The 26,267-nt window shown below is 42.3% G+C and overlaps 1 protein-coding gene across 2 annotated transcripts in view; it reads right to left on the bottom strand.

The window, feature by feature from the left end:
- Positions 1-26,267, bottom strand: part of LOC310989137 (cadherin-4-like) — a gene marked incomplete at its 3' end in the record, with an annotated part of 246,823 nt that overhangs the window by 33,281 nt on the left and 187,275 nt on the right. For both annotated transcript variants that reach the window (XM_083976052.1, XM_083976053.1), the window contains one exon: positions 5,167-5,322. In XM_083976052.1, the coding sequence (XP_083832178.1) occupies positions 5,167-5,322 (156 nt within the window). The remainder of the gene's footprint in view (positions 1-5,166; positions 5,323-26,267) is intronic.

Genomic DNA, 26,267 nt, shown 5'->3' with positions numbered 1-26,267 from the left:
ATGTTTCCGGATCACGGCGTTGAATCCCAGACCAGAGATTCTGTCTGATTTTGTTTGACAAGAGACTCCTGAAATCTCTTCACTTTTACTCTGACTACACAAACACACTCAGCACATCTCAAATTCAGCATGGCTGTGCTCAGACGAATAGAATCACCAACTAGGATTTCTCACAAAGTTTGGACATGAAGTTATTACTGGAATCGATATGTGATGTAAAATGTGTCCTCACTGCTTTTGCTCTTATTTGAGGTCTGGAGGGGTAAAAAAAAACTGAGGCCAAATGAAAGAAAAAAAAAAAGGAGAGCAGCGAAGAAATGTGATCTAACAGGGAAATGTTGAGTTTAAGTAAATGTTTGTGGTTTGTTTTTTTTGCTCTATACATGAAGGTCAAAATAACAGACTGAAGTGGCAACTCCTCGCTTCTCTTTAAAGCTGTTTTGATTCACTTCACCTTACCTGGGAATGTTTATATCCCTGAACATGACTTATTCAGTGGTATTCCTGTCAGGTGGAAGCATCAGGGATGTTTAGTTTATACAGAAGGAAAGAAAACTGCATTCAGATGCTATCTACATCCTGCTCATGAGAACACAGGATGATAAATATTTATTCTGTTGAAATGTTCAATTTCAGTCTAAGAACCTAAAGACATTATATGAACAGATATGTAACATGAGGATTTTTTCATTATGTATGGGGAATTGAGGGAACGCTACTCCTTCCATCTGAATGTGCCTGATTGGAATCGTGCTACCCTACCTGACCACGGCAAGAGCATGAGAGCCAGATAAGTGAAATAGCCTCTAGGCTCATCGCAGCACGACATACAGTAGAAAAAAAGAAGCACTCTCCATCGGCTTCTTCTCCACAGAGAGGTGAAGATCCTCTCCACTGCTGCCCATCCTCTTCTCTCCACTGTCTGTTTCCACTCCGCACCTCCACTGAAATTGTGTCTCCAGGTCTCCCTGAGGTTAATTTGACTTTACTTTTTCCCACTGCATTGTCTGATCTGTCTTGCACCCAATATCCGCGTGCTGCCATTGCATATCGCATCTCAGTGTGCTGTAACAGGGTAGGAGCCAGGCCTGTTATCTCTACCCACCCTCATCCCTCCATCCCACATGCACCCACACCCTAATTCAATAACAGCAGGAGTCAGAGATTACCGCCATGTTTAAAGAAGGCAAAATGTAATTCTGGGTCCACATTAAAGTTATTATCTTGAAAGGCAAGGGGAGAAAACAGACCGTACCAGGCAATGCTCGGCATTTGGCAGAGAGGAAGCATCCTGATAAAGATAACAGCGGACCAGACGCTCCAAGGTTTTTTTCCTTATAAGAATGCATCTTGTTGCCCGGCTAGTTTTGAATTTCAGAGTGCTCATTCTTTTGAAATAAAAAGAAGTAGACCGTAACTTTGTTCTGTCCTTGCATTAAATATGAAGTAAACAAACGAAAGAGCACAAAGTCAAATTCTAACTTTGTGTGTGTGTGTGTGTGTGTTACAGTTTTCCAGGATGACATCACTGCGTCTTCCCCCGTCTTTCTTCTTGGACTGAGCAAGTTCGTGTTTTATCGAGTCGGTTGAAGTGCTGACCTGTCCCAGGCAGCATCCACAGTGAGAGGCTTTTAATTGAACTGCAGCAGCCTTCTTCCTCTGTTTACACGTACATCTTTACCTTGTCTCATCTGGTTTCTCCTTTCTCTTTGTATTCTGCACCAACTAATGCACTTCTACAACAAACACTGAGTTTAACTAAAGCAGTCTAAGAAAGCCTCCACCTTTCCTAACAAATCACCTGATTGATTGGAGTTTCTCGTGGGTATAAATCTGCTCAGCTCCCACAAAAAGCTAAAAGCCAGCTCAGCAGGACTGAGACTCAGACTGGGTTCCCATATAAATACAAGGGGAGCGGCAGGTACAGAGACAGAGGGAACCAGGCACAGATAAACCCACGGTGGTTTCTCACTACACCAAAGGCTCTCTTTTCATGGCAGCAGAAAGACTCATGGAAAGCTTATGCAATATGACAAGTTAGTATTTTCTTAAATTTTAAAAGTGCTCTGCTTGACTGCTTGATGTTTTCACTCTTAGAGAAGCATGCACAGCACAAAGGCGAGAGAAGAGGCACAAAGAGATGGCACTTTCATTCAAGTGAGGCAGAGCCAAGACAGGTGTTGGTATTTTTTGGAAAAATAAACTGGGTTTAAACCAGAACAGCATGAAGAAACAAAGATGCTGTGCACCCCACACTGAGACAAACACATTCTTTTCATTACTGTTTATTTACAGGTTAAACAAACTCTACCGGTGCTCATTAGTAAACTCTGGAAGGGTTGTAGCCTACTGTAATTTTGAACTTTGCAAAGACGGACTGCAAGTTGAACTGGCTGCAGAAGTGTTAGGAGGTCAGTTGCCTTGCTCAAGGGCACATTAACATAAGCAGTTCAGAATTATTAAAGCACCAGCCTAGCTCTGTCCGAAGGTAAAAATCTTTTTTTTTTTTTTTTAAAAAGACAAAAAAACAAAAACAAATCTGCATTTCACTACCTGCATATTCGGGGGGATTTTAAATCTTGGCCAGGAGTAGCTACTGACTTCGATTCAATGCAGTCTCTGTTTGTTGCCTGGCAACCTTACTGTGACAACATAACTTCCCCCACTTGTTTCAACATTTATGTTTGTGCACAGATTAAACAAACAAAATACAATACTCTGATCAGAAAGAAATTAAGTTGCTCCGAGGCAAAAACATTGGACCTTAGCCACACTTGTTTCCCATGCGTCAACACTTGCTTTGCTAAGCTAACCAGCTGCTGGCCGTAGGTTAATACTGAGGGTGATCTCCTCATCTGACTTTTGGCAAGAGAAGGAATGAGAGCATTTCCAAAATGTCAAACAATTTCTTCAACACACAGACGTGTGATTGATATTCATCAGCTTACTCTCAGAGAGGAAGCCAATTTGAGTAAATCCCACCATCTTGCCCTCATCAAGGTTTTATTTTTCCACTAAGCCACTTTCCTCTTTCATTATACACTATTCAGATGGTAAGTATTTGGACAGAGAAACATTGTTGTTCCTCAGGCTGTGCACTTCATCATAGTCTGTTTGAAATGAAATAATGGATATTACATTAAAGTCTCAGCTTTAATTTGAGCAGGTTTACATCATTATGGAAAGACCAGTGTGGGGGATACAGCCTTTTTAACACACAGTAGCCAAATCTCAAGGGTTTAGATATAATTGGACACTCGGCTATTAAATTATCATTTGTGAAGCTGTGTGTTTCAACATTTGTTTATGTGCAAAAGGGCTCTCATGTGGCTCGGAGTTTATTGAAAAATGAGAGTTGTCATTTAGATAGAGCAGGATTTATTTGTGGTCACATAAGAGTGAAAGAGAAAATGGTCTAAACAAGCAGGGGATTGCAGGAAAAAAACTAGGAAATGCCCTTTAAGATTCTCCAGGATGTAGTTGTACGTGTCACCTTGTAAAGTATCAAGAGAACCTAACCTCAGAGGACTGAACATCTGGTAAGTCTCAAAAACACAGAGGTCATGGTGTAAAAACTTACAGAGAAATGTTAAAAAGACAGAAAGCAGTGCAGCAGTCTTCTATAGACTAAAATGAAATGCGGTCAAAATGACAGCGAGAGGAAAGTGTGGATATGACCCACAGGCCATGTGTGGCTGCCAGTGGAGGTGGTATGCTGGTATTTATTGATGGGTCTTCAAAGGTTTCCCTCATCAGGTATACAGGAATGTTCTCTGCGGTCTGCATCAAAAATCCTTGTAAAATATTTCATCGTCTAGAAGGACAATGATCTTTTCCAAGACAGATAAAGCTGAATTTAACATTTCAGTTCTGACTTAATCCCACTTCGATTTTTTACTTCTCTATATATTTTCACACAATAAAAACTCAGATTTTGTCCTTGAGTTGAAGTAACTCAAATCTGTGCCATACCTACCTGGAGTTTTCTGTTTACGAATGCACATGGACTTTTTTTTTTCTCCCTTAAATCATTTATTGTGTCGAGCTTTATCTTTATCCCTCCTGACAGCCTCTGCTGTACTGATAACAGCCACAGTTCAAGAGCAGTGTTCCTCAACATGACCACGGACTCAAGAGCCTTACACAGGAAGGCGTAGAAGTGTTTAAAGTGCAGACCTGGTGGTGTGCACAGCTTTTCTTCAGCAGACCACCCGACACCTCTATCACGTAACTCCTAACTTTTTTTCGTCAGACTTTTGTCAGGATTTTAGAGGAATTTCAACCTTCATGAAAACTTTCTGACAAAGTGTAAATCAATAAGGTTCGTAAGCAATCCTTGACAGATTTTGATTTTTGGATCTGAAAGTGATAATTGAACAATTCTAAACTTGTCATGTGTAAAATATTTAATTTCACCTAATAATGAAAGAAACATCTCACTAATATAACTTGAAACATGAGGTGAAATAGTTTTCTTGCATTCCTCAACAACAGAACAAATTAGTTTTTCAGTCTGTTTGTGGTGAATCAAAGACTCTAAGTTATCAGGATTCTCTCACGTTCCCTGAAATTAGAGACTAGTTGCATTTTTGTCTCAATTTAAATTCTTGGTCCAACCTGCCAACTTCTAATTGTTATTTATCAGCAAAGAATCAAAGTGAGGATAATAACAGTGAATGGAAAAAAAAACAGTGTGATTGGCTGTGAACTGATTAATTACCACATTCTCTGACTTCGACTTCAGCCAGAGGCTTTGCACAGGGCGCCGCCACGTAAGAGAGAAAAGGTGCAAATTGAAAATTACATGTTTCAATCCACTGTCACTGTGATTTCTTCTCACAGCAATGAAAGGGTTATAGGTCACATGCATACAAATAAATGGTTTCTGAAAGTTTTTATTTTTTATAGTCTGCTATGTTGAGTAATTGTAAGTCATACAGAGTAATTCTTATTATATAGAATTACACTGGTTCTGTTAAGGTGGCAGATGTGTGTGTCAAAGGGTTAAATGTCTGCATAATATTGTGTGTGGGTTTCATCTCAACGGAAAGGTCATGTCTGTTGTGTGTAGATGTGAATAAGAGAGAAATAGAGAGAGAGAGAGAGAGAGAGAGAGAGAGAGAGAGAGAGAGAGAGAGAGAGAGAGAGAGAGAGAGAGAGACTCACATGGTAAGAGGAGCGATGTTCTCGATCAAGAGGCTTTGTGACAAACATCTTCCCGAGCACGGGGTCGATATTGAAGACCTCATTGGGCGGTTGATCTGCTCCCACCCCAGTGATGCTGTATCGGATTGAGATGTCCTGGTCCTGGTCTGAACGAATCTGCATCAGAACAAAGAAAGAGACAGAGAGAGAGAGAGAGAGAGAGAGAGAGAGAGAGAGAGAGAGAGAGAGAGAGAGAGAGAGAGAGAGAGAGAGACACTTAATCAAACAAATCAACAAAAGTCTTATGATGCGTTTCACTGAGCAATGCACCTTTTTCTTTATCTTATTAGTTTTCTGCCTTTTCCGAAGAAACCGAAGTCAAACACACAGATTCCACCTGCTGGTGCAACATGTACTGTGAGGTTTATTATTCAAGGACCAGTTTGTGATATATAACCCTTGAGTTTAATATTTTGTCCTCACACAGTCTAAGAAACCTGATATTAAATATTCACTGGAAACGTGCACATGCACCACACAAACACGCAAAGCCAGGCACCGACACAGACACACACATGTGGACACACACACATTCATCACAGTTTGGCATTTCTAGCTACCACATACTCAGAGATTCCATTAGTGCTGCCGCAGGGAACGCTATGCATTCTGTTTGGCAGAATTGGACTGCTTCAAAAGAGAAATTTAAATTAAATATTTCAGAGCGGGAGAAATGAAATCAACATATATTTACTGTTAACTCTGACAGTCAGCGAGGAGCCATGCTGCAAATACAGACAGATTGTGAACAAAAATGACGATTAGACAGGTAGGTCGCAATTGTGGTGTAATTGGAGGAAGCAACAACAGGCAAGGGGAGCTCTGCTTCCTCAAATATGTACTGTTGTGTTTTGACTAAAAATGAGTTACGTTCAACTCTAAGACGAGTTCGTTCAGAGTCAGTTACTTATCGCAGGTCGACTGACGCGATTTTCTTCTCCTGTAGCGTCTCAGCGCATTAAACCTGTTGAAGCTCAGCGTCCATGGACTTCAGTGGGGCGGCAGAGAATAGTTCTTCTCACCGCAGCAAAACTAGACAGTTATTGGATAAATGCTGCAATTTTGTCCCACCCACTGGGAGTGAATGGAACCAGTGGGCGGGGCCTGGACGCTGGGCTTCTGCACGATGACTGGATGATCTGTCTTGAATCCCTTTCTGATTGGCAGCTACTTTGACATATACTGTACACCAGCACCAGAGGATTGTCGAGTTCAGTCCCATTGAAGATTTTGCAAGTGAAGTGGAGAAGCAAGCGGCAGCTCATTTCTTGTTATTTGCTTGCAAAGTCCATTTCCATTGTCCATATGATACACAGTTATAGTATTTCCCTGTTTCAGTTTAACATAATTCTTTCCTTGTTTGAGTTTAATACTGTATAGTTCATTACTAGTTTATGATGTAGGCCAAAAACCTTCCCCTCTTTGAAAGACCTTTGAAACAAGAGTGAACAGTATTTTGAGGGGGGAAATGGGCTAGAGAAAAGGATGATTCAATAACAGTGGGAGAGGGGGAAGCAGAAAGAATCAGGCTGCTGCTTTGGTTCAGCTTCCCTGGCCAGATACAGCTAATAGGTAAATTAAGTGCAGTGCTACAGTAGGTCTGCCATTTGAAGTGGAGTGCTGCGTAATTAGGACTTATCTGGAAGGAATTTTCAATTTAGTGCCCAAACAGAGTCCAAACCTCCAAGCATACCATCCTCGTCCATTAGCTTCATGAAAACCCATGAACATCAGCTGGTGTTTCAAAAGTGACTCAATCATACAATCATACACACACATACACACACCCACACACACACACACACAGAGCCATGGACAAGCTTTTTCTTCTAATCAATGACTATTTCAGCGGAGATCCTGAGTGCACCAGAGGAGTAAGACTGTCCAAAGTTGTCTCCATCTTTCACCACTCGAAGAACCAATTTAGCCACACTTTTGACACACCAGGAATTCTGGCCTGCTGAGAAAATAGCTGGAGCAACTAACAAGGACAAGAGAAGGACATACTGTATTAGACAGGTGTCATCCTGAGTCTTCCTACTCCTGGACTAAAAACCTGTCACCATCGCTGACATTGCTGTTATCCCCATTTTCCTTCTCTTGCTCTTCATCAGCATCAACATAAAACCATCAGCTCTCTTTTGGAGAGAGACGGCTGAGGTGTGTCTTTCTAATCAAACAAAAGCAATCAGTTACAGACACCTTAGCTGTTCGGATGCAAGAGGAGCTGTCACAGCAGCCCACTAATGCTATTTGTGCATGTCTGTATATGTGTTTTCTTTGGGGAATAGCGGGAGGAGAACGTCAGGATGCTGTGCACATATCTCAGCAAATTACTGCTGACAGCTATGATAATTAACGAGCTGCAGGCATCGACTGCTATTACTTCAAAGAAACTCTGCCCGTTAAACACCAACAAACTAACAAACATCCAGCCAGCAGCTCGGTTGAACTCTCAACGCAGCACCATTACCCTCCTGTATAGGCAAAGCAACGAGACCACATCACGCTGACTCCATCTACCTCTCCTGTCGCATTAGAAAATACAAGCAATTACTACACATCCGCCTGCCAAACTGTCTCCCCCTCTCATTCACCCCCACCTCCCTCCACCCCCCACCTTGTTTCTCCCTTCCTCTGCCCTCCCTTCTCCTTTCTGCCTCCTTTTTTTCTCATCTCCTCTCCTCCCCTTTCCTCTCTTTCCCCTCATCTCTCCCCTCTGCTGTACTCCTTCTCTCTCTCTCTTTCTTTTCTCTCTCTCTCTTTCTTTGCTTCAGGTCTCCGTGGGGACAGAAGCCATGCATGAAAAATGAAATTACTTCAATCCGTTGGCCTTGGCAGTGGTGTATAAATCCTCACCAGTTAGGAAGTGATAGCTCTCCATAATTCCATTTGGGTTTTCCCCGCCCCCCTGATTTCCTACTCGCTTCCAAGCCGTCCTGCTTGAGGGTGGTGGGGGGGGGATTCAGCTGCATGTTTCCACAGTCATTCCAGCCAATTAAGCTCTCCCTCCCACAATGTTCACGTAGACGTTTTTAAAACTGTTGAGGGACGGCGCCAGAATCCTTCTCCTCATCTGTTTGTACCAAATATTTGCGCACGGCTGGATGTTCACAGTACACACACACACACACGCGGATGCAGTCGTGCACATCGCTGCTTTCTACAGTGCTGAAAGGTTTGGTTCACATGCCAATTAATGATTTCGAAAAAGGATTACACTTCAACATTGTTTCACCGCAGATTCTCTCGCTAAGCCTGTTTGGACAGTTCAGAGTTTACAGTGATGACACGCCACCGCGGCTGCCATGATGTCGGCTCATGATTAATAATAACACATGTAGTAAATCACATGCATATACAGTATACATGGATGTGCATTAAGGGATCCAACAATGGCTGTCAGAGAATGAGTCAGCTCACTGTTGTTGCATGTTATGAGGCTCCTCCTTTTATCAGAGAATATTGTGACAGGCAGGATGTCATTTCAACAGTAAGCAGCTTTCACTGTCATTTTAGCTTCAGAAAGGCAGCGACTGTGTTGAAAAAAGCTCAGCATGAGACACACACTAAGAGCTTCTCATAACTGTATCAGTACTTTTTATTTCCCTTTAATGAAGAGAAGGAAACTCTCCCTTTCTCGCTACACCACTATCTTACGCCTCACATGGGACGCACAATAACACACACACATATAAAGTGCCTCCATTGGGTAATAAATAATAGATGATTTTCAATAATAATCAAAAACAGTTTTGGGTTTTTTTCTTCCTTTGTCTTTGTCTTTTGTTCCCTCTGATTCCTCTTGTCTCGATAGTGTGAGTGTGTGTGTGAATCCGTAGGGAGAGACAGTGGACAGAAAACACTCAGCCAAGAGAAATTGATAGTGAGAGTGAGCGAGAGCAAGGGAGAGAGGGAGAGAGAGAGAGAGAAAGTCATGACTGTATCATGCGGCATCAGAAACCAGACACTGTCTAAATGACCTATTTGTCGACGGATCAAAGCAATTCCCTTCATTACTGACAACTTGTCTGGTTCTTAAGGAGATCTTATCAGCGAGCTTAGCTCCCTTCTGCCAGGCAAAACTAAATCAAATGAGAAATTATCATGCCACCGGGTCTTTGGGGAAAACAGAGAAGAGGAGATGAAGAGAGGGGAATGAATAACACAGAAGCGCCGTTCTACCACCACAGTCAATGGGGTGCAGAGGAATTAATTTTCACTTAAAAAATTCATGTTAACTAACACTTTTAAGTATCCAACATATTCAAAATATGTGACTGCACCGCATGGTGTGGAGATACACGACTGCAAATTTTAATGGTATGATTCAAGTTAAATGAGTTGAAATAGTGAGTTTTAATTATGTGATGTATACTGCATGCTGGCGGGGCCATAGTGAGTTCAATCATATCTATGTAAGTAGAGGCTTCTATCCACCCCAACAGACATGAATGGGATTAGAATAAATATGTGAAACACCTTTTAATGCAGGAGACTAAACAAGTAGAATTCTATGCAATTGGTAAAATGTTAAGTGATTTAAAACGGTGTCATCTTACAAGTAGGAATTTGACCTTATGTGTTATATCAGGGTTGTATCGAAAATATCGGCCCACAAGTGCAACCTCAAAGCTGCAAATCTGTGATCACTGCAAGAAAAGTGAGAATACCTTTGATTCAAGTTAAGGTTCAATGCATGACCAAGGCTATAGAATAAGCAGCTTTCTTGGAAATTGTCATAACATGTATAAAACCAGACTGTGGTAGAGAGGACCAATACTACTGATAACAGAAGGACAGTGGATGTCCTGGAAAAATGATGCTACGATGTTTACACAACCTTGCACTGAAAAACAGACGGCGTATGCTTCTGATTTGGCACGAGGAGACTGTGGAAACTGCGATTTCAGTGACTGATCAGACGGTTTGAAGGGCACCGCATGATGCCAACCTCTGTGCATGACATCCAAGTAGAAAACCACTGTACACTGAGCGGCACAAAACTGTCACGATTCATCTCTGAGCTCTCTTGTTTACTCCCCTGCACTTATTATCCCCGCTCTTATTATTCCTGTCTGTGCCCTGTTTATATGGCCTCTGTCATCTGACATACTCCATCTGCCCACCAGTTGGCCCTGGACTTCCTTCCTGCCTCCATATCCACCTGCTCACCTGCTTTCTATTCCCAATCACCTGAGCTTCCCTGCCCACTCACACACCTGTTCCCAGCTTCCTCATCACCTCAGTCAGTATTTAAAGCTGCCACTGCCACCAGCTCCTTGTCAGAGCGTCTGCTAATGTCACCGTCTGATTCCCAGAGTATGTGCTACGTGTGGAGCACCCTGCTGTCAGTATACTGCCTTCTTTCTCATCCACCGCTCTGCCTGTAACACATCTCATCCATTTAAAGTAACTTCACTGAACCTACATGGCTGAGCTGCTTTCCACCAACTGTGACAAAGAAGGCAAGATTTAACTTTGCCAAAGAACAAGAAAAAGAGGCCTGATGAATATTGGCTGTGTGGTCTTTGATAAGTTTAAACCAAAATAAATTTGTTTGGATCAGATGGGATCCAGCATGTTTGTGTGGACATGGCTGCAAATACTGTAGTGATTGTATGGAGCAGGCCCTGAAATATGGTGGTGGGAGTGTCCAGATATGTCTGTAATGTATCAGTGCAAAAGGTGACACTTCTACACCCAAATACTGAATGAAAAAAAAAAAGAATGATGTTAAATAATAATAATAATTATAATAATAAAGTAGTAATAAGCTCAATCAAATGTTCTTTATTTCTCTGTACTGCATGGTTCTGGAAACACCTGCTCTTTAACATGCTAATGTTAGTTTTAATCGCCCACACCTGTGCTCAGGACTTTGCCACACAGCTGCTGCAGCAGTGGGGGGATTGGGGGGGGATTGGGATACTTTTGTTTGTGGTCATTAAAGTCAATTTTGCTAATTATTTACATGTTGTTTCATTAGTAATATTATTGAGTTGCAAAGTGTCTGGTGTTTTCCTGTAGTTTACGTTGATTATTGTGTTGCACCCTTTGTGTTGAGCCATTCTGTATGGCCAGCTGTTTGTCATAAATGAGGTCACTGGTCAGTTGTTGTGGTTCTCTAGCAGCTCAATTAGCTTTTTTTTTTGTTCTCAGTCATGTTATGTTGACCTCTTTATGGTCAATTCGATTAATACTCGCCTTTCTCTTTTTTGGTGGTATATACAGTAAAATGCATTTGTTTTAAATCTAAAACAATAATCTTGATGGCCTTGGCCACTAACACAGCTCTTGGTGGTTCAACTTCCTAGTCTCATCTCTCAAGTTCAAACTCTGGCAATGGTGATACCAGAATATTATGTAATACCAAAGTGTTATTGAGCATACTATCATTGTATTTGTTTGCCTGCGCATTCAAGCTTTCCCTCCACCCACACTCTCACCACGGCAGATTAAGAGAACATACTGTGTATAAACAAAGGGAGGAACATGCAGATGCTTAAAGCGGTGAACACAATTGGAAATAGCATTTGCTGTGTTCACAGTTGCTGCCTCTGCCAGTGTATGTGTGAGAGGATGACGCAGGAATCTGTCCTCATCACTAGAGGGTGTAGTCTCTGTGAAAGTAATGATCCCGCAAAATGAAGGTTTTTTAGAATCAGCCCCAGTGGTATCTTTTTAATATATATACCATGTTGGTTCCACAAAGCAAAGAGATGGATCAGATAGATATGAAAGATGGATGTAGTGCACACTGGACTCTAATTTTCATGGTTACAATAAAAAAAAACATTACTGTTATGGAATGGTCACAGTTTGGTCAGCTTTCAATACAAACACTACTACTTGGTTATGTTGAGGAACATTTTGTGGTTTTTGTTAAATTAAATGATTTTTTAATGTTCAAGAACCTTCATGGTTACAGTAATAAATCTGAAGCTGGTTGTGTAACAGTAGCGGATAAAAGAAACTATTGGTTTCAAATGGAAAGCAATCAGCAGTCTCCTGTGTTTTGTCAACCCATCATCCATCCTCCCCCGCCACCTCTTAAGATCTTTATACCACCTCACCTGACTTCATCTTTTCCTCCCATCATGATTACTGCGGCTGCTTGAGGTCGCCTCGCAGTAAAACAAAACTATAGCTCATAAAAGCAGTTTCACAGACGACCTTTGGGGTCATTTATTTTTTTACACAACAGTCTCTTAAAATCAGTGCATAAGAAAACTAGTGTATTCAGTTCTATGCACCACAGCTCAAATTTAACATTCAAGATCAAACATAAATGCTTTTCTCTAGGCCAAATTTGATTAATGGATTAACCTCCCTAACCTACAGGCTGCCTGAAAGATGCATGAATGACTGAGAGTTCTCTGGTCTTAGTTAGTACATGCACATTTACAGGCGGTATCGTGGTTGTACCTCAAACCCATTAGAGGTATAGGTATGAATACAGAACACAGAGCAGCAAAAGCACTGCTATAATATGACTGGGGCTTTGTGAATGAGATTGAAGCAGCTGGTGCTGTTGTGTGCACAATGCAGGATCTTCTTATTTTTGAACGTCAGCGGAGGAGCAGATTCAATTGGCCTTCGAATCATTGTACATGTTATAAATACATGTACATTTTAGACAAGATGGATAGCTGGAGAAATAAATGTTGAAGAACGAAATGTCCTTAACAGAGAAAATTACTTTTTTTATAAAATGGATAATACTGACTAAATGAGCCTTTCTTTCAAAAATGTTTAGACATAATCGGACTAACAACACACAGGACAAAGTTGCACCAGTTTAGTTTGTGCCTCTCCAAAGTTGATCAGGATATGATATCAATAATAACATTTGATTCATTTGTGCAAGCAAAGTAAAAATTATTTTTGACTGTGTTGAGGAATTACTACATATTTTAGAAAAACCTATTGCCTGTGCTCAGTTGTGCTGAGAAAAAATTGAAATCATATACTTTTCTACGTAGATTTCTGTGTATCCAGGAAGTTTGAAGTTGGAGGACTCTTCTTTTTATATAACAATACAAATTGCAGATAAATTCAAAACATATGCCGCAGCAGAAGTGCAGCTATGAGAAAAATACTCATGTTGTGTTGGAGGGTGATGAAGATCTGTTGTCTCTGTCCACACAATGGTAACACTACAAAAATGTGTGAATACTTGGAGTCATGAACTCAGCTAAACTTTCTCTTACAGAGCCAAGTCATGTGTTGATTTATAAATCATGAAATGCCTGAACGTCAAAGACTACTTGCAGTTTTGTTTTGTTTTGTTATTTACTTCATTTTCCTGAGACACATGGAAGAGACAGAACGTGTATCACATGTGGCCGACAGCGGTTTCACCGTGGAAACAAACTGGCCACATGTTATTGTTCGTGCTAAGGAATGGTGCAAACATGAACCACATGAAACACTGTTTGCTGAAATCATTTTGCATCCAGCTGAACAAAACCTTCATTTCAAACACATTAAAAGAAACATGTCCCTTCAGCTGGAATTGTCTTGCAGCCTGGTGCTTTATATCTTCCAGACAGCTTGAAACAATTGGTAGGCTGCCTCTGTGTGGCTCTCTTTGAAAATAGAAGACTAGAGTTTTTAGATGACTGAAAAATCTTTTTTTACTCAAAGAAAAATTCAGTACGACCATATGTCTTCAGTATATAAATGTATGCCTGGATATTGCGGGAACAACAGAACAAACAAACAAACCAAATGGAGCAAAACTGAAATCATCTTAAAGTTGCTGCCTCCAAAAAATGCTCAAAGTAAATCCAGCTTAAGCATATCACGCACAAACATAAAAAGAAACATACAAGCATGCACACACATACACGCAGGGGCCTGTCACAAGTGTGCCAATTAGGTGAACTATAGCGCACCAGTGTTCCACAGAGTGACAGTGGTTCAGCGAGCAGGAGGACAGTAGAAACAGTCTGTCACTTGCAGACGGCAAACTCAGAGCAAACCCCTAAACAGCTGAAAGCCAGGCGTTTCACAGCTTTAAAGCCCAACAAACAGGGATAACTACTCCAAACACAAACGCTGACAGGAACAAACACAGAGAGATTCCTTCAGCAGTACAGTAAAGCCGAACAGGCAGTCAAAGAAATACAGGTACTGGCCAACAGGTCACAAACAAACTGGTTTATAAAAATCCCGTACAAGAGAAAGGTGTTTTAGGTTGCAGCACATTTCACATCCACAGTCCATCTGTCAAACAAAGTCTGTACTGCAGGCACGAAGATAAAAAAAGATGTCTTGTGTTTTTTTGTTTTTTTTTGCTGTGAGTCAGCAAAGTGTCTGCATTAAGAGCTTTCCTGTGGTCTTTTTAAAACACAGACTTTGCTCAGGCTTTGATGTTGTGCATTGTATCTCTTCAAAAGGTAGAACAGGATTGATGTTGAGTATCTCGGTCTGAAGTTTCAAAAATGCACTTAGTAACTTAAACATAAAACACAGACTCAAAACCTCTTGTATTCATTAGCCGGTCAAAGTCTGCATGAACAAATGTACTTATGGCTGTGAGCTGAAGAATGAGTCTTCCACTACATTCATATTAAGGAGACCTGATCTGAAGATGCTGCTTGTGTTTGAGCACATAGAGCTACCACTCTTATAAAATGTTTCAAAAAGATATTCATGTCCCTCTCTCCATGAATTGTAATAACTTTTTTGTTGTTGCAAAACCAATGACGTTCCCATTGGCCTCATCTGTACTTTGTGTTGTGCTAATTAGCAAGTGTTAGCGCAGTAACACGCTAACCGAGGGTGATGAACACGCTACAAATTAGGCCTGCTAAACATCAACATATTAGCATTGTCGCTGTGAACGTGTTAGCGTGTTGATGTCAACATTGAGCTTAAAGCGCCTCTTGTGTCCAAACAGCCTCTGGGCCGTAAACATGGCTGTGGTCTGTGGCTTGAAATGATCATAACCCCTCCTCTTCCTCATCTTCTTTTGGTCTGTGAACAACAAAGCTGTGCACAGCTCTCTCTCTCTCCCTCAGCTAGGTTGTTCTGCTAAGCCACGGCCGGTCAAATCTCAGCTGTGTCCTCATTCCCCTCTATTGTGTTGTTCATAAGCAAACTCATGATTTAGTTGTTTTTTTAGGTGCATTTTGTCTGATAAACCAACTAACATAAATAAGGACTTTCATTGTGGCTCATAAATGCTTCACTGTGACATCAATCAAATCGCTAAAGATACGAGGATGCTGTTTTCGGATTTAATAAAGGGACGGAGACGACGGAGGGGCAAAAAGACGACGCCTTTTCAGATATACCCAGCTTAGTGGACTGTGTGAGTGTAGCCTACACTCGGATAAACCAGAGAGATAGTGAGCTCTACGTGTTTTTGTGTCATTTGAATGATAGCTAGAAGTGATGCCGGCGAGATTATTAAAAGACTTTCCCCCACCACATTAGTGAAAATAACATGGAGTAATGGAAGTTAAACAGTGAATGACTTTTCCAATTATTGCAGTATGAAAGGAGTCTGGTCTTTAATAGTGCAGGCTTATGGCAAATTAGAGGTGCTATTCTCCCCAGAGGTAACAATGGAATGACTCGCCCTCCGCACTCCCTTCATCCAGATGGGGAGAATGAAAATAAGGCAGCCATTGTTGTGGCAGACAAAGAGCGGTCGCACCCCTTAGCTTTGGCTTAGCTGGGTTAAAGTGTGAGGGCTGCCATCTCACTATTACCCCTCTCTCTCTCTCTGCCCCTCTGTCACTCTCTTTCATTAGGGGATTGATTAAATTGTGAAATCGGGAGTGTGATGGATGCATGAATGACTTCTCCAGTCACTCCCCTAGGCTTTGACAAGGACAATATCAAGGACCCCCTGTTATTCCCTTTTACTCCTTCGTCCCTTCATCCCCAGGAAACCCAATCTGGGTAATTAGAGTAAAGAGTGTTGAGACTTGTACCGGAGAAAGAAGCAGAGAGGGAGGGAGAGAGAGGTTGACAGTGGCATGAAATCTGCTGCTACTGCATTTTCCCCAGCCATTTACTCCCCCCCCTCAAACAGAACTCCATACACACACACACACACACACACACACACACACACACACACACACACACACACACACTTTTGCGCTGTCCACCTTTCATACACCACTATCTCCCCTCCTCTTCCTCCCCCTCCCTTCTCCTTTTTCTTCTCACTTTCTAAATCCATCAGGCAGCAGTGAAGATGAGAAATGCAGACTAGAGGGAAAATGGAGGGAGTAAAAGAGTGAGGAAAGTGAGAATAAGGGAAGGGAAGGGGGGAGGGGGGTGAAAGTGGCCGGGAATGGACTGCATCAGCACAACTCTATAGCGGAGGAGCATGAGCCTTTTGGCTGGAACCTGGAAACAGGAAGTGTAGAGAAGTTGCCAGCACTTGTTTGATTTGAACGTCCCTCTGGCAGGATGGATCCAGAGCATAATGTGAGAAAAAAGGATCAAGTTTCCTCCCTTTGACCAGACGTGTGACCTTTGTAAGATCCTGTGCTGATGGAATAAAAATCGTCTCACATTGTCTTAGTAAGACCAGTGAGAGAAACATCCTGTTATATCATTACTGCAGACACATTTCCAGTGGACACAGCTGAAGGGCTCTTTGGGAGGAAAAAAGCACACGATTCATCCCTCCCACCCTACAGGGACAAGCACTTCGGAGGTAAACAGATGTCTAAGGACCCAGATGTGAGTGCAAAGGCGAAGGAGGAAAGGTGTTGTTGGTAGAGGCGGGGAGGGGTATATATGCACGTTTGATGTTGACTGGAAGCCTGACAAAATGGGCTGCTCCCTGCCAAGCCTGCCGCTGCCAAGCACAGGCAGAGACTGAAGAGGGGCTGGACCTTGCCATGCTGCTGCTGGGTGTTTTGAAAAGTTGCACACTTACATGTAAATGCACGCAAAACAAAACAAAAAAACACAACACACTCGCTCACTTGTGCACGTGCACACACACACATACACACACACGGTCCCACCGCAGCCTCTAAGTGTGTGTCAGAATGTTTCCCAGGATGTTCTGGCTCCCACTAACCAAGCGAGAGATTCAGCTTGGCAAACTCCACCTCAGCGAGAGTCCAGCTGTCATCTTGACAAATGAACCTTGGAAGAGTGAGGATGTGTGTGTGTATGTGTGTGTGTGTATGTTTGTGCAGCCATGCATGTATGTCTGTGGATCACGTCTGTGAATTTTTGCTGGAACATAAGCATGTGAGCTGTAAGGATGACATACAGATGGCTGGTTAACTTGTGGTTTCTGCTTTTTTTTTGTTTTTTGTTTTCATTTTTTTATTTTTAGGGGCAGCTGTCTTGTCATGTCTTGACTGAGACAGATCAAGACATGGACCAGAACCAGCAGTGGTCAGTTACTGAGAATCTCTTTCTAGGCACAGAAATCAACAGGAAAACATTACATGAAATCTGGACATGCCCCAGCCGCACTAGACCCTTGATGCTGAGCCCTCTTTAAAGTGACACTGACTACATAGCAACCAGTACAAATCACCTTCTATAAAGAAGCGTTTTGCACAGCCTCGGATGAGCCATAACTTTATCCCCTGTATGCCACGATGCCAGGTGCTGTACAAAGAGCTATGCATCACTCTGGTTTTATGAACAATGTGGGATGTTAAAGCTTTTATAGAGCGTTTGGAGGAAACGTTCCTTTTCTCCCGAAAATAAGAAGAAAATAAAAATGTGTAAAGCAGCGTCAGGGAGTACTGGCCAGAAATAGTCATAAGCGACAAAGCAATGAGAAACCTGCAAAGTTAAAGGACAAGTTATAAAATACTGGCAACTTTTTATCTGGCACTAAACTGTTTACCTTAGTAGCTGTTTCATCTCGAGATGCTGTAAAGCATTTCATTGCGCAGTGAGGGATTTTATTACACACATACACAGTGGTGATGTATATGCTTGCTGGTACCAGATGTTCATGTGTGTCTCTGTGTTCCTGCATGTCTGTGGGTATGTGTGTGGTTAGAGGGGGTTTACAACTATACAAAAACACAGTTGCCTCTTGACAGTATCCATTATATTTTCATGAAAAATACAGATTGAGGGCTTTCATTTTAAATGACCAAGTAAATAGGATCAGATTATTTTGGTGAAAGCCTCAGTTGTGATCTCCTCCACATTTTACTTACAGGAGAGACAGATATTAAAGGGATAGTTCAACATTTTGGCAAATTGGCCCATTGCCATAATCCCTATAGTCATAGCAGTGGGTTCATTACCTTTATTTGTCGGTGCAAGCTATTTTTAGAATGGCGGAGCAGAGCCGTGAGCTGCTCAGAGCTACACTACGGAGGCTAATGGGATTTCTTGGTTTTCCTCATCAAACTCATCAAATACACAATCCAACAACTCCAAAACGCTCTGGTGGACAAGTTGTGACCGGCACATTCACCACGCTAATAACGGAACATTATGAGACCAAGTTGTTTTCGAGGTACATTCATGCAAAACCGCTGCACGTTCCCTTCAGGGGCAGTTTTTCTGCAAGCAGTCTCTGCATTTGCCTCGAAAACAACTTGTCCACCAGAGTGTTTTGGAGTTGTTGGATTGTGTATTTGATGAGTTTGATGAGGGAAACCAAGAAATCCCATTAGCCTCTAGCTCTGAGCAGCTCGCAGCTCTGCTCCGCCGTTCTAAAAATAGCCTGCACTGACAATTAAAGGTAACGAACCTAGCCCTACAACTATAGGGATTATGGCAATGGGCCAATTTTCCAAAACGCTGAACTATCCCTTTAACAGAGGTACATTTCTTCTGAATGCTGTTGCTTTATGTTGAAGCGGAAATCATTCAGTTTGTCCTCTGTCTAAGTTTAACATGCAAAGCAGAAGTGGGTGGGAAGGATTAACTGGTGGGACAGCGGTGTGTCTTCTCTGTCTGTCTGACTGCCAACCTGTCTGTCAAAGTGTCCCCTCTAATTGACCGACCTTGTCTCATATCACCAACAATCCGTGCCACCCACAGCCCTCCCCACCGCATCACCAGTCCCCACCTCCCAGAGTCCCCTTACGAATATCTTTCTTCCAATTTCACTGCATATTTTTTTTTTTCACATCTTCAGAGGAATAGATCCTTGGCTCTCCTTCATCCCACTGATCCACAGGGTCGCCGAGGCCAACCTCCAGGGGACCAGACAGAGGCTGTTTGTTAAGCTGTTATTTATCTCCTTCATAAAGTCCTCCTCATCTCCTATTAAAGAGCCCAGAACTGTTGCCCTTGACTCACACATAACTCTTGTGTCTTTTGGTGAGATGATTTACTGTTTAATTTAACACCAACTGAACCCAGGAGGGAGCCCGCCTGGTGCTGCCTGATGTCATATCAGAGAGGAATGTGTTGGGAAAGATGGGAGGGAGGGGGGGCTATACGAACATGTGTGTATCTGTGTATGTGAGTGTGCAGCGCATGTATGAGTGAGTGGGTGGCTGAGGCAGAGGTTTGTCTTGTTTGTTTTGTTACTTACTAGTAGCAGCTCTGGGCCTGGTGATGCACAACAAGGCCACGGCTGGAAATTTCTCTCTTGACAAAATAAACCGTAGCTGAGTACGCCTGATGAACATGTTTACCAGGACTTCACGCCGCTAATTTCAAAATAATGAGATATTAAACAGTGAAAATTACATTTTAGTCTCACTTCCCTGAACACAGGAGGAAACAAAGGCCAGACGCTTTTGACAAATACATGAATGTAGTAACAATTTGTTTTTCTCATCAATACCAGGAGATTAGGAGACCCCATTTCCTGAGGCTGATAAATGTAATTATATTGATCTCACTAATTTCATTAGCGGAAAGGAAATGCAGCTCATAGAGTATTTGTTATATGCCAAGACAAGACTACTGTAACGAGTGGTGGGTGGGACTCTCGGGAAAATAGTGGATCGTTGAGGGGAAGCAGGAATGAGGACTAAGCATACAGATATGGGACTGTCAAATACATAAAGCCATTTCCTTTCTAATTCATGAATGCCCTCTGTCACCTCCTTGCGTGAGGTATTAATGTATCCTCAGATGCCTCCCTCTACTCTTAAATACCTGAGTCTCACGCTATTCAGAAGATGGTCAAATTGCTTTTATGGTCAAATGTTTCATTAATGATCTGACCTGTCAAAAAAAAGGAGTGAGCGTGCTCCTCCATCACAAAGACTCCATTAACAAGAGTAACAATATAAAGCACTCTCAATTTCCACCGGTGTTTTACTCATGTCATCATAACTCAGGGCTGACTATCTCAGCTTTATCCCAGCTGTCACAAGAGCAGTCTTTTTTAAGAAATGAATGAATGTCTATTTTACAGTTGCCAAGGCTGAAGTGCCTGTGCATGAACAGAAGAGTTAATATGTGAAGTGTTCATTTTGTAGACAAATGTTTTTTTTACTTTAAGCGACCTCTGAACTCCAAATATCTATCCAGTATTTGTTGCAATATTATTGACTGAACTGAAAATCAAAAATGGAAAATTTGCTGGTGGTGCAGAAGGAAAAGTCATTAGAGTACATCATCTGAGGATTATGAACGTTTGTATAGACTTTCATGGCAATCCAGTAGCTAGTTGCTGGGATATTGTTTTTATTATTCTGGCCCAAAGTAGCATTATGACTGACAGACTTACATTGCCATAACACAGACGTCAATAGTGCCCTTCTGTTAACATGGCTAAATCACTAGGATCAGCAAATATCAAAGTGTATATTTAGCCAACTGATTTGCAGTGTCTCCTGGAATAAAATTCAAAGCTATGGTTTGGAGAGGAAATACCTCGTATGAATTCTTTTGGGGGGTGAAGCCAGACAAAAAGCCAAGAGCTTAAACTGGCCAAGATGTTTCACTGAGTCAAAACAAAGAGCAAATGAAGTGCTGACATGACTGTTTTGTGCTCTTCCCCCCAGAGTGGACTCTCGCTCCTTTTCCCTCCCTCTTCAGACTTTACAGGAAGGCCACCCATTTCTGAGGGATTATTCTATCTTTTATTTACTCCCCTGGCTTGATAGAGTTTATAGCATGTGTGTATGTCTAAGTATGTAAGATGTATGTCTGCCAAGTAGGGACTTAAGCAGTGCACAAGAACATCAAAAGATTACAAAGCAAAACATAGCCCTGAACAAAATACGCCTGAACACATATACAGCGGTGCACATCCTGTGTAGCTCATGGGTTTGATAGACTTAGTGTAACCACACATGTGCGTGTTTTCACAGCCTGAATTTATTTAGCTCAGAGAGTTTTGTGCAGCTCGATATTCATAAAACGTTCCATATGGGCAACAGTGTGGATTCTTAGTGACCGAGCTCTGGATCTGTGATCCTTAAATACTCACATCCCTGCATTTCACCATCCTGCGGTTTCTCTGGTGGACTGGGTTATAAAAAAAACAAAAAAAAACAACACAAGATGGAGTCCTGTTTTACTAGCTTAGCTTTTCTTCTCTTTGTTCGGGGATAAAGCAGAAATGTGACCAAACAAAACCCCAAACAATGAGCATATACAAAGGGCTACAACGCGGCACACGCTCTTTACCGATCCTTTGTTTGCCAACTGTGTAGTAATTTCTCTTCGCGCCTGTGTATGCATGTGTATGTTTGTTTGTGATTGAGTTTGTGTGTTTGTCTCAGCAGGAGTGAGTGGAGAAGGATGAAGGGGGCAGACTGAAGCGGTGCAGTGCTGGTGTTGGCTGGGTGGTGGGGTGGCAGATGCCAGAAGGCTTCATTAGACTCCAGGGAAGAGGCTGTGAGCAGCAGTTCTCCGGAAAGTCTATCAGACCTAAACACAAACACAGACATGCCTCTAATCCTGGTCTAGTCCTACATTCCCTCTCTCTCGCTCCTTCCCTTTCTCTGTGTAGCTTTCTCTTGTTCTCAATCATACCCACACGTCTCCAAAACAATCAGCTCCAGCTCACTTGTACAGTTGCTTTTTGTTCCTCCCTTTCTTTCAGATTTTGTCCCCCCCACCCCCCCACCCCTCTTTTTGTCTGTGTTTCTGGTGTTTTTGTTGTTGCCGTGTCTGTCAGTGAAGCGGAGCAGTCATTAATCACTGGTAAACGTACGCAGAGGAGCAAGCAGACACCTCGGGGGGGGGGAGTTCTCTCATTCTGCTCGAAAAACGCTTTTCTCAACGTGCATCATGGAGAGAGAGATGTAGAAACTGGAGCACAGGTGCTGCAGCGGGTACAACAAACATAACCAGATGCACTGCAACACACACCGAATCAGATACAAATGTCAGTCTTCGTGCACTGTTTAACATGCTGACTCTAAAGATGTTACCAGGAAAAAAATACCTACATCACATTAATGATACAAATGACTTGTCGATGGAAGTGCAGGATATCAAATAAAACTCTTTCTCCTCATATCAGTCAATAAAGGGCTCCAGACAAGTACCCATTTATTTGGCTTATTGCTCTCGCTGCTGCTGTTCCTCTCTATGGTATTCCTGTCGATATAATGTCCTATGATTATTGAGGGGTGCCGCCACACTTTATCGGAATATCTGGCTCCTCTGTCTCAAGGACAGCCAGAAGACAGAAAAATGTCTTACCCAAAGAAATATCACCCCATAAAACAACAGTTTAGCCGAAGTTGCTGGGATTTTCACATCCCTTATTCCAGCTCTCATAATAAATGACTTTTCACTCATAACACTATCTCTGTTAGACAAACAATGAAGTATTACCCAGAGCGGGGGAGGTTTAAAGAGCGAGTCAGGTTTTTAGAAGAGAGAGGCTGCGATGAAGATCAGACTGAGGGGAAGGACAAATTAACGCAACAAGTGAATAATTAGAAGAGAAAAGGATGAAAATGTTGTGAGAAATGGTTTTTGTACAGATCGTAGATGTCTAGATGCATATCATCTGTTCCCATGTGAGGGAAGAGCTAACTCCACTAACTCTATCATTTCATGCTTGTTAGTCTTAAATGGATAATTGACAGTCGGGGAAATACACTAATTCATTTTCTTGTCGAGAGTTAGATAAAGATCGATACTTTGTACACATCTGTCCATGAAATATGAAGCTACAGCCGGGAGATAACTAGCCTAGCTTAGTGTCAAGACTGTAAACAGTGAAAGCGATAGCTTGGCTCTGCCCAAAGGCAGCAAAATATGCCCATTAAAACTTCTAAAGCTCGCTTCTTATCATGATATTGAACAAACAAGATATGATGTGTAAATGAGTGGGCTTCAAAGAAACTTGTAGTTGTATTTTGTTACCTTCGGACAAAGCCATGCAAACTGTTTTAAGTCTTACACAAAGCTATGCTAGTCGACGTGGGCTGTAGCCTTTGGTAAGATAGCGAAGTTACATAATTTACAAAATGTCAGATGGATGTTACACATGCTTAACAATTTGGGTTGAGTGTTTTAGTTGTGTAACTACTCAGACACGGTGTATAAAGGCAGTGACATCATCACCATCACCATCACCTGCACCTAGAACCAGTCACAACCACACCTCTCTCTCTTTAGTTAGGGAACAGTAAGATGAAAAAGACATTTTACTGGACAAACATTTATTCACACCCCATGTTGTTCCTTGGCTAAATTGTTGTTTCGTCAGGGTTTTGTTCCGTTTTTTGCTGACAGTTGTTCTAATGGGGGGTTAAGGGAGCTGAGTGGTGGAGGGGGATGGTTACGTTGAGTCTTTATTTACCCGAGCAAAAGAAATCGATGCGTCTCAGCCGTAGGAGAAGTGTGTGGATCAATGGAAGGTTTCAAAAAGCCTCTGTGAAAAATCAATGTCCCTTACATGCTATTGATGGGTGTTTGGCTGCAGAAGTAAGAGAATGACAAAGAACACCTGTTTATTGTGAAAAATTACTCCCCCCGCTCTTTGTTTTAGTCTTTCTGGATCTATTGCTCCCATTGTTCACTCTAAAACAGTCTTGTGCTTCTGTTTCCTCGCCATTGCTTTTCTCTTCACTCTGTCAAAAGTTAGTGCTAGTCATTCCTATTTGCTGCAAAGAAACACAGCACTGCTCAAACATCAGACATTCAGTACAACTCTGTAACACTCTACGTTAAAAAGGCCTCATGTTAAGTCTGAGAGTTGCACCCTATATGCACTGCACCTTGATGCACAGTGAAAAAGTCAAGTGCTGAAGCAATTATTTCACTGCTGCTATTAATAAGGAGCAGTCAATAACGTCTTGCCGAGCTCTGACACTGTCTTAGCTTTAGAGAGTGATGGGAGTACAGTTCTGCCAAGACTTTACCGGAGCAGTCAGCGTTTCCCTCGAGCCATGTCAGGCTGCGAGTTCAGAGGCCAGTCAGTAGGGTCTCTGTCCTGACACCTGCCCGATCCTGTGCCGGCCTGATCAAAGTGACAGTGCTGCAGACCTGCGGAGATGCAGGGGGAGAGCTGCTGTCACCCCGCCTGTCCAACTGATGGCAACTTGGTCAGGGCAGGGAGGAAGGCGGTGGGATGGCGGGGAAGGCCGTTGCCTGCATGTCACTCATTGCTGCGCCGGATGACAGAACAGCCCATTAGGAAAGGGACTGACTTCACAGGCCATTAGAGGAGGCATCACGCACACACACACATACACACACACACACACACACACAGAGCACTGAACAATGGCACAGTTGGAGAAAGCTAGGAGAAGACAGCAGAGACAGAAACACCGTGAGCTCTGCCTTGTAACATGCTCCCTGTGAAAATAAAGTCATGATGAACATATTTATTAATATCAGAGATGAAAAACTTAATCTTCTGTCTTCATGTTGATATATATATAAAAAAAAGCATCTTTGCCGAGATTTATTTTTGCGTTGTTTCGACAAACATTTTAGCTGAGGGAATTGAAACAGACGCACTTCCAAAACAAAGTCAAAGAGGTTATAAAAGTGGACTAAACATGTAAACAATGAGTATGGCAAAATCATCCACATGCCATTCAACCCCCCAGAGCTGTCTCCTTGTTAAAATCTCTGGTTCTCAGAATGGCCCTGACTGCCCTCCAGTCATCATTAAAAGAGAAAGACGGGAACCTGAGAGCCCAACAGAGGCATCAACACGCATCACTTCTCCTCTGCTCTGAACGCTCCGCTCAGCAATCCGCCAGCCCCTGACGGACCTATTTACTGCACAAAGTGGACTGTGTTTGGCTGCACACTATACTTCCAAATGTTCCTTTGATACCTTCTCTCCTCCGCCCCTCCTCCTTCCTCACCATCCCCTCCGTCTCTCTCTCTGGTTCTGACCAGCTCGTGAAAACAGCAAAACTGTCTGGCCAGTTTACGGCTGGGCGTAGCACTTCTGAGGGGCTCAGAGGGTTTAGAAGTGAATGCCACACTGTGCCAGGCTGATGGGACACACTCCAGCTGTAGACACACTCCCAACTCCAAAACAAAGACTTACAAACTCTCCTCGCTTTGACTTGATGTTTTTGTCTGACTGAAAAAAAAGAAAAAAAAAAAAGGGCGAATGAAAAAAGTTTCCTTCAAGCAGCTCCCCAGGCTTTTCCCCAGGGATTGGATGAAACCCGGTTGAAAAACAAAGAAGAGAAACAAAAGAAGCAAAAAAAAAAAAATTGCTTCTTTTGCACAATTTAAGACCCAAAAGAGATAAACTGTGAGAGTTTTGTAAACATCGAGGAAAAGCTGATGGCTAGATATTCCAGATAGAGAGAAGGAAAGTGGTAGCAGGGAATAAAGCAGCGGTATCCTGGAATGATGTTTTTTGATGAATTACAGCTCGAACCACAGGCTCAGAGTCGGGAGCTTTGCTACAAGAGAGACAAACTGCACAGTCTGTTACGACCAGAACCCTGAATTTTAAGCATTGTGCATCTCCAGCCTTTTCACAAACGGCACAGTCACACAGACGTTTATATATTCATGTTTTTTTTACCATTATTTGCCTCCAACCTCTAACCTCCACCATGTTGTGTTTATATTGTGTACTTATCAAAATGAGCCCGTTTTGCAGAAATTAAATTTTCTGTGATGAGAGTCAGTTGTTGCTGCAACATTCCAAATCCAAATGATGCTAAATACTTCATGAGAGCGGGTTTAGTGAA

The sequence above is a fragment of the Trachurus trachurus genome (assembly GCF_905171665.1).
Source record: "Trachurus trachurus genome assembly, chromosome: 7".
Taxonomy (NCBI): domain Eukaryota; kingdom Metazoa; phylum Chordata; class Actinopteri; order Carangiformes; family Carangidae; genus Trachurus; species Trachurus trachurus.
Note: the sequence above shows the minus strand (reverse complement) of the source record. Positions and strands in the feature narration are given on the sequence as shown.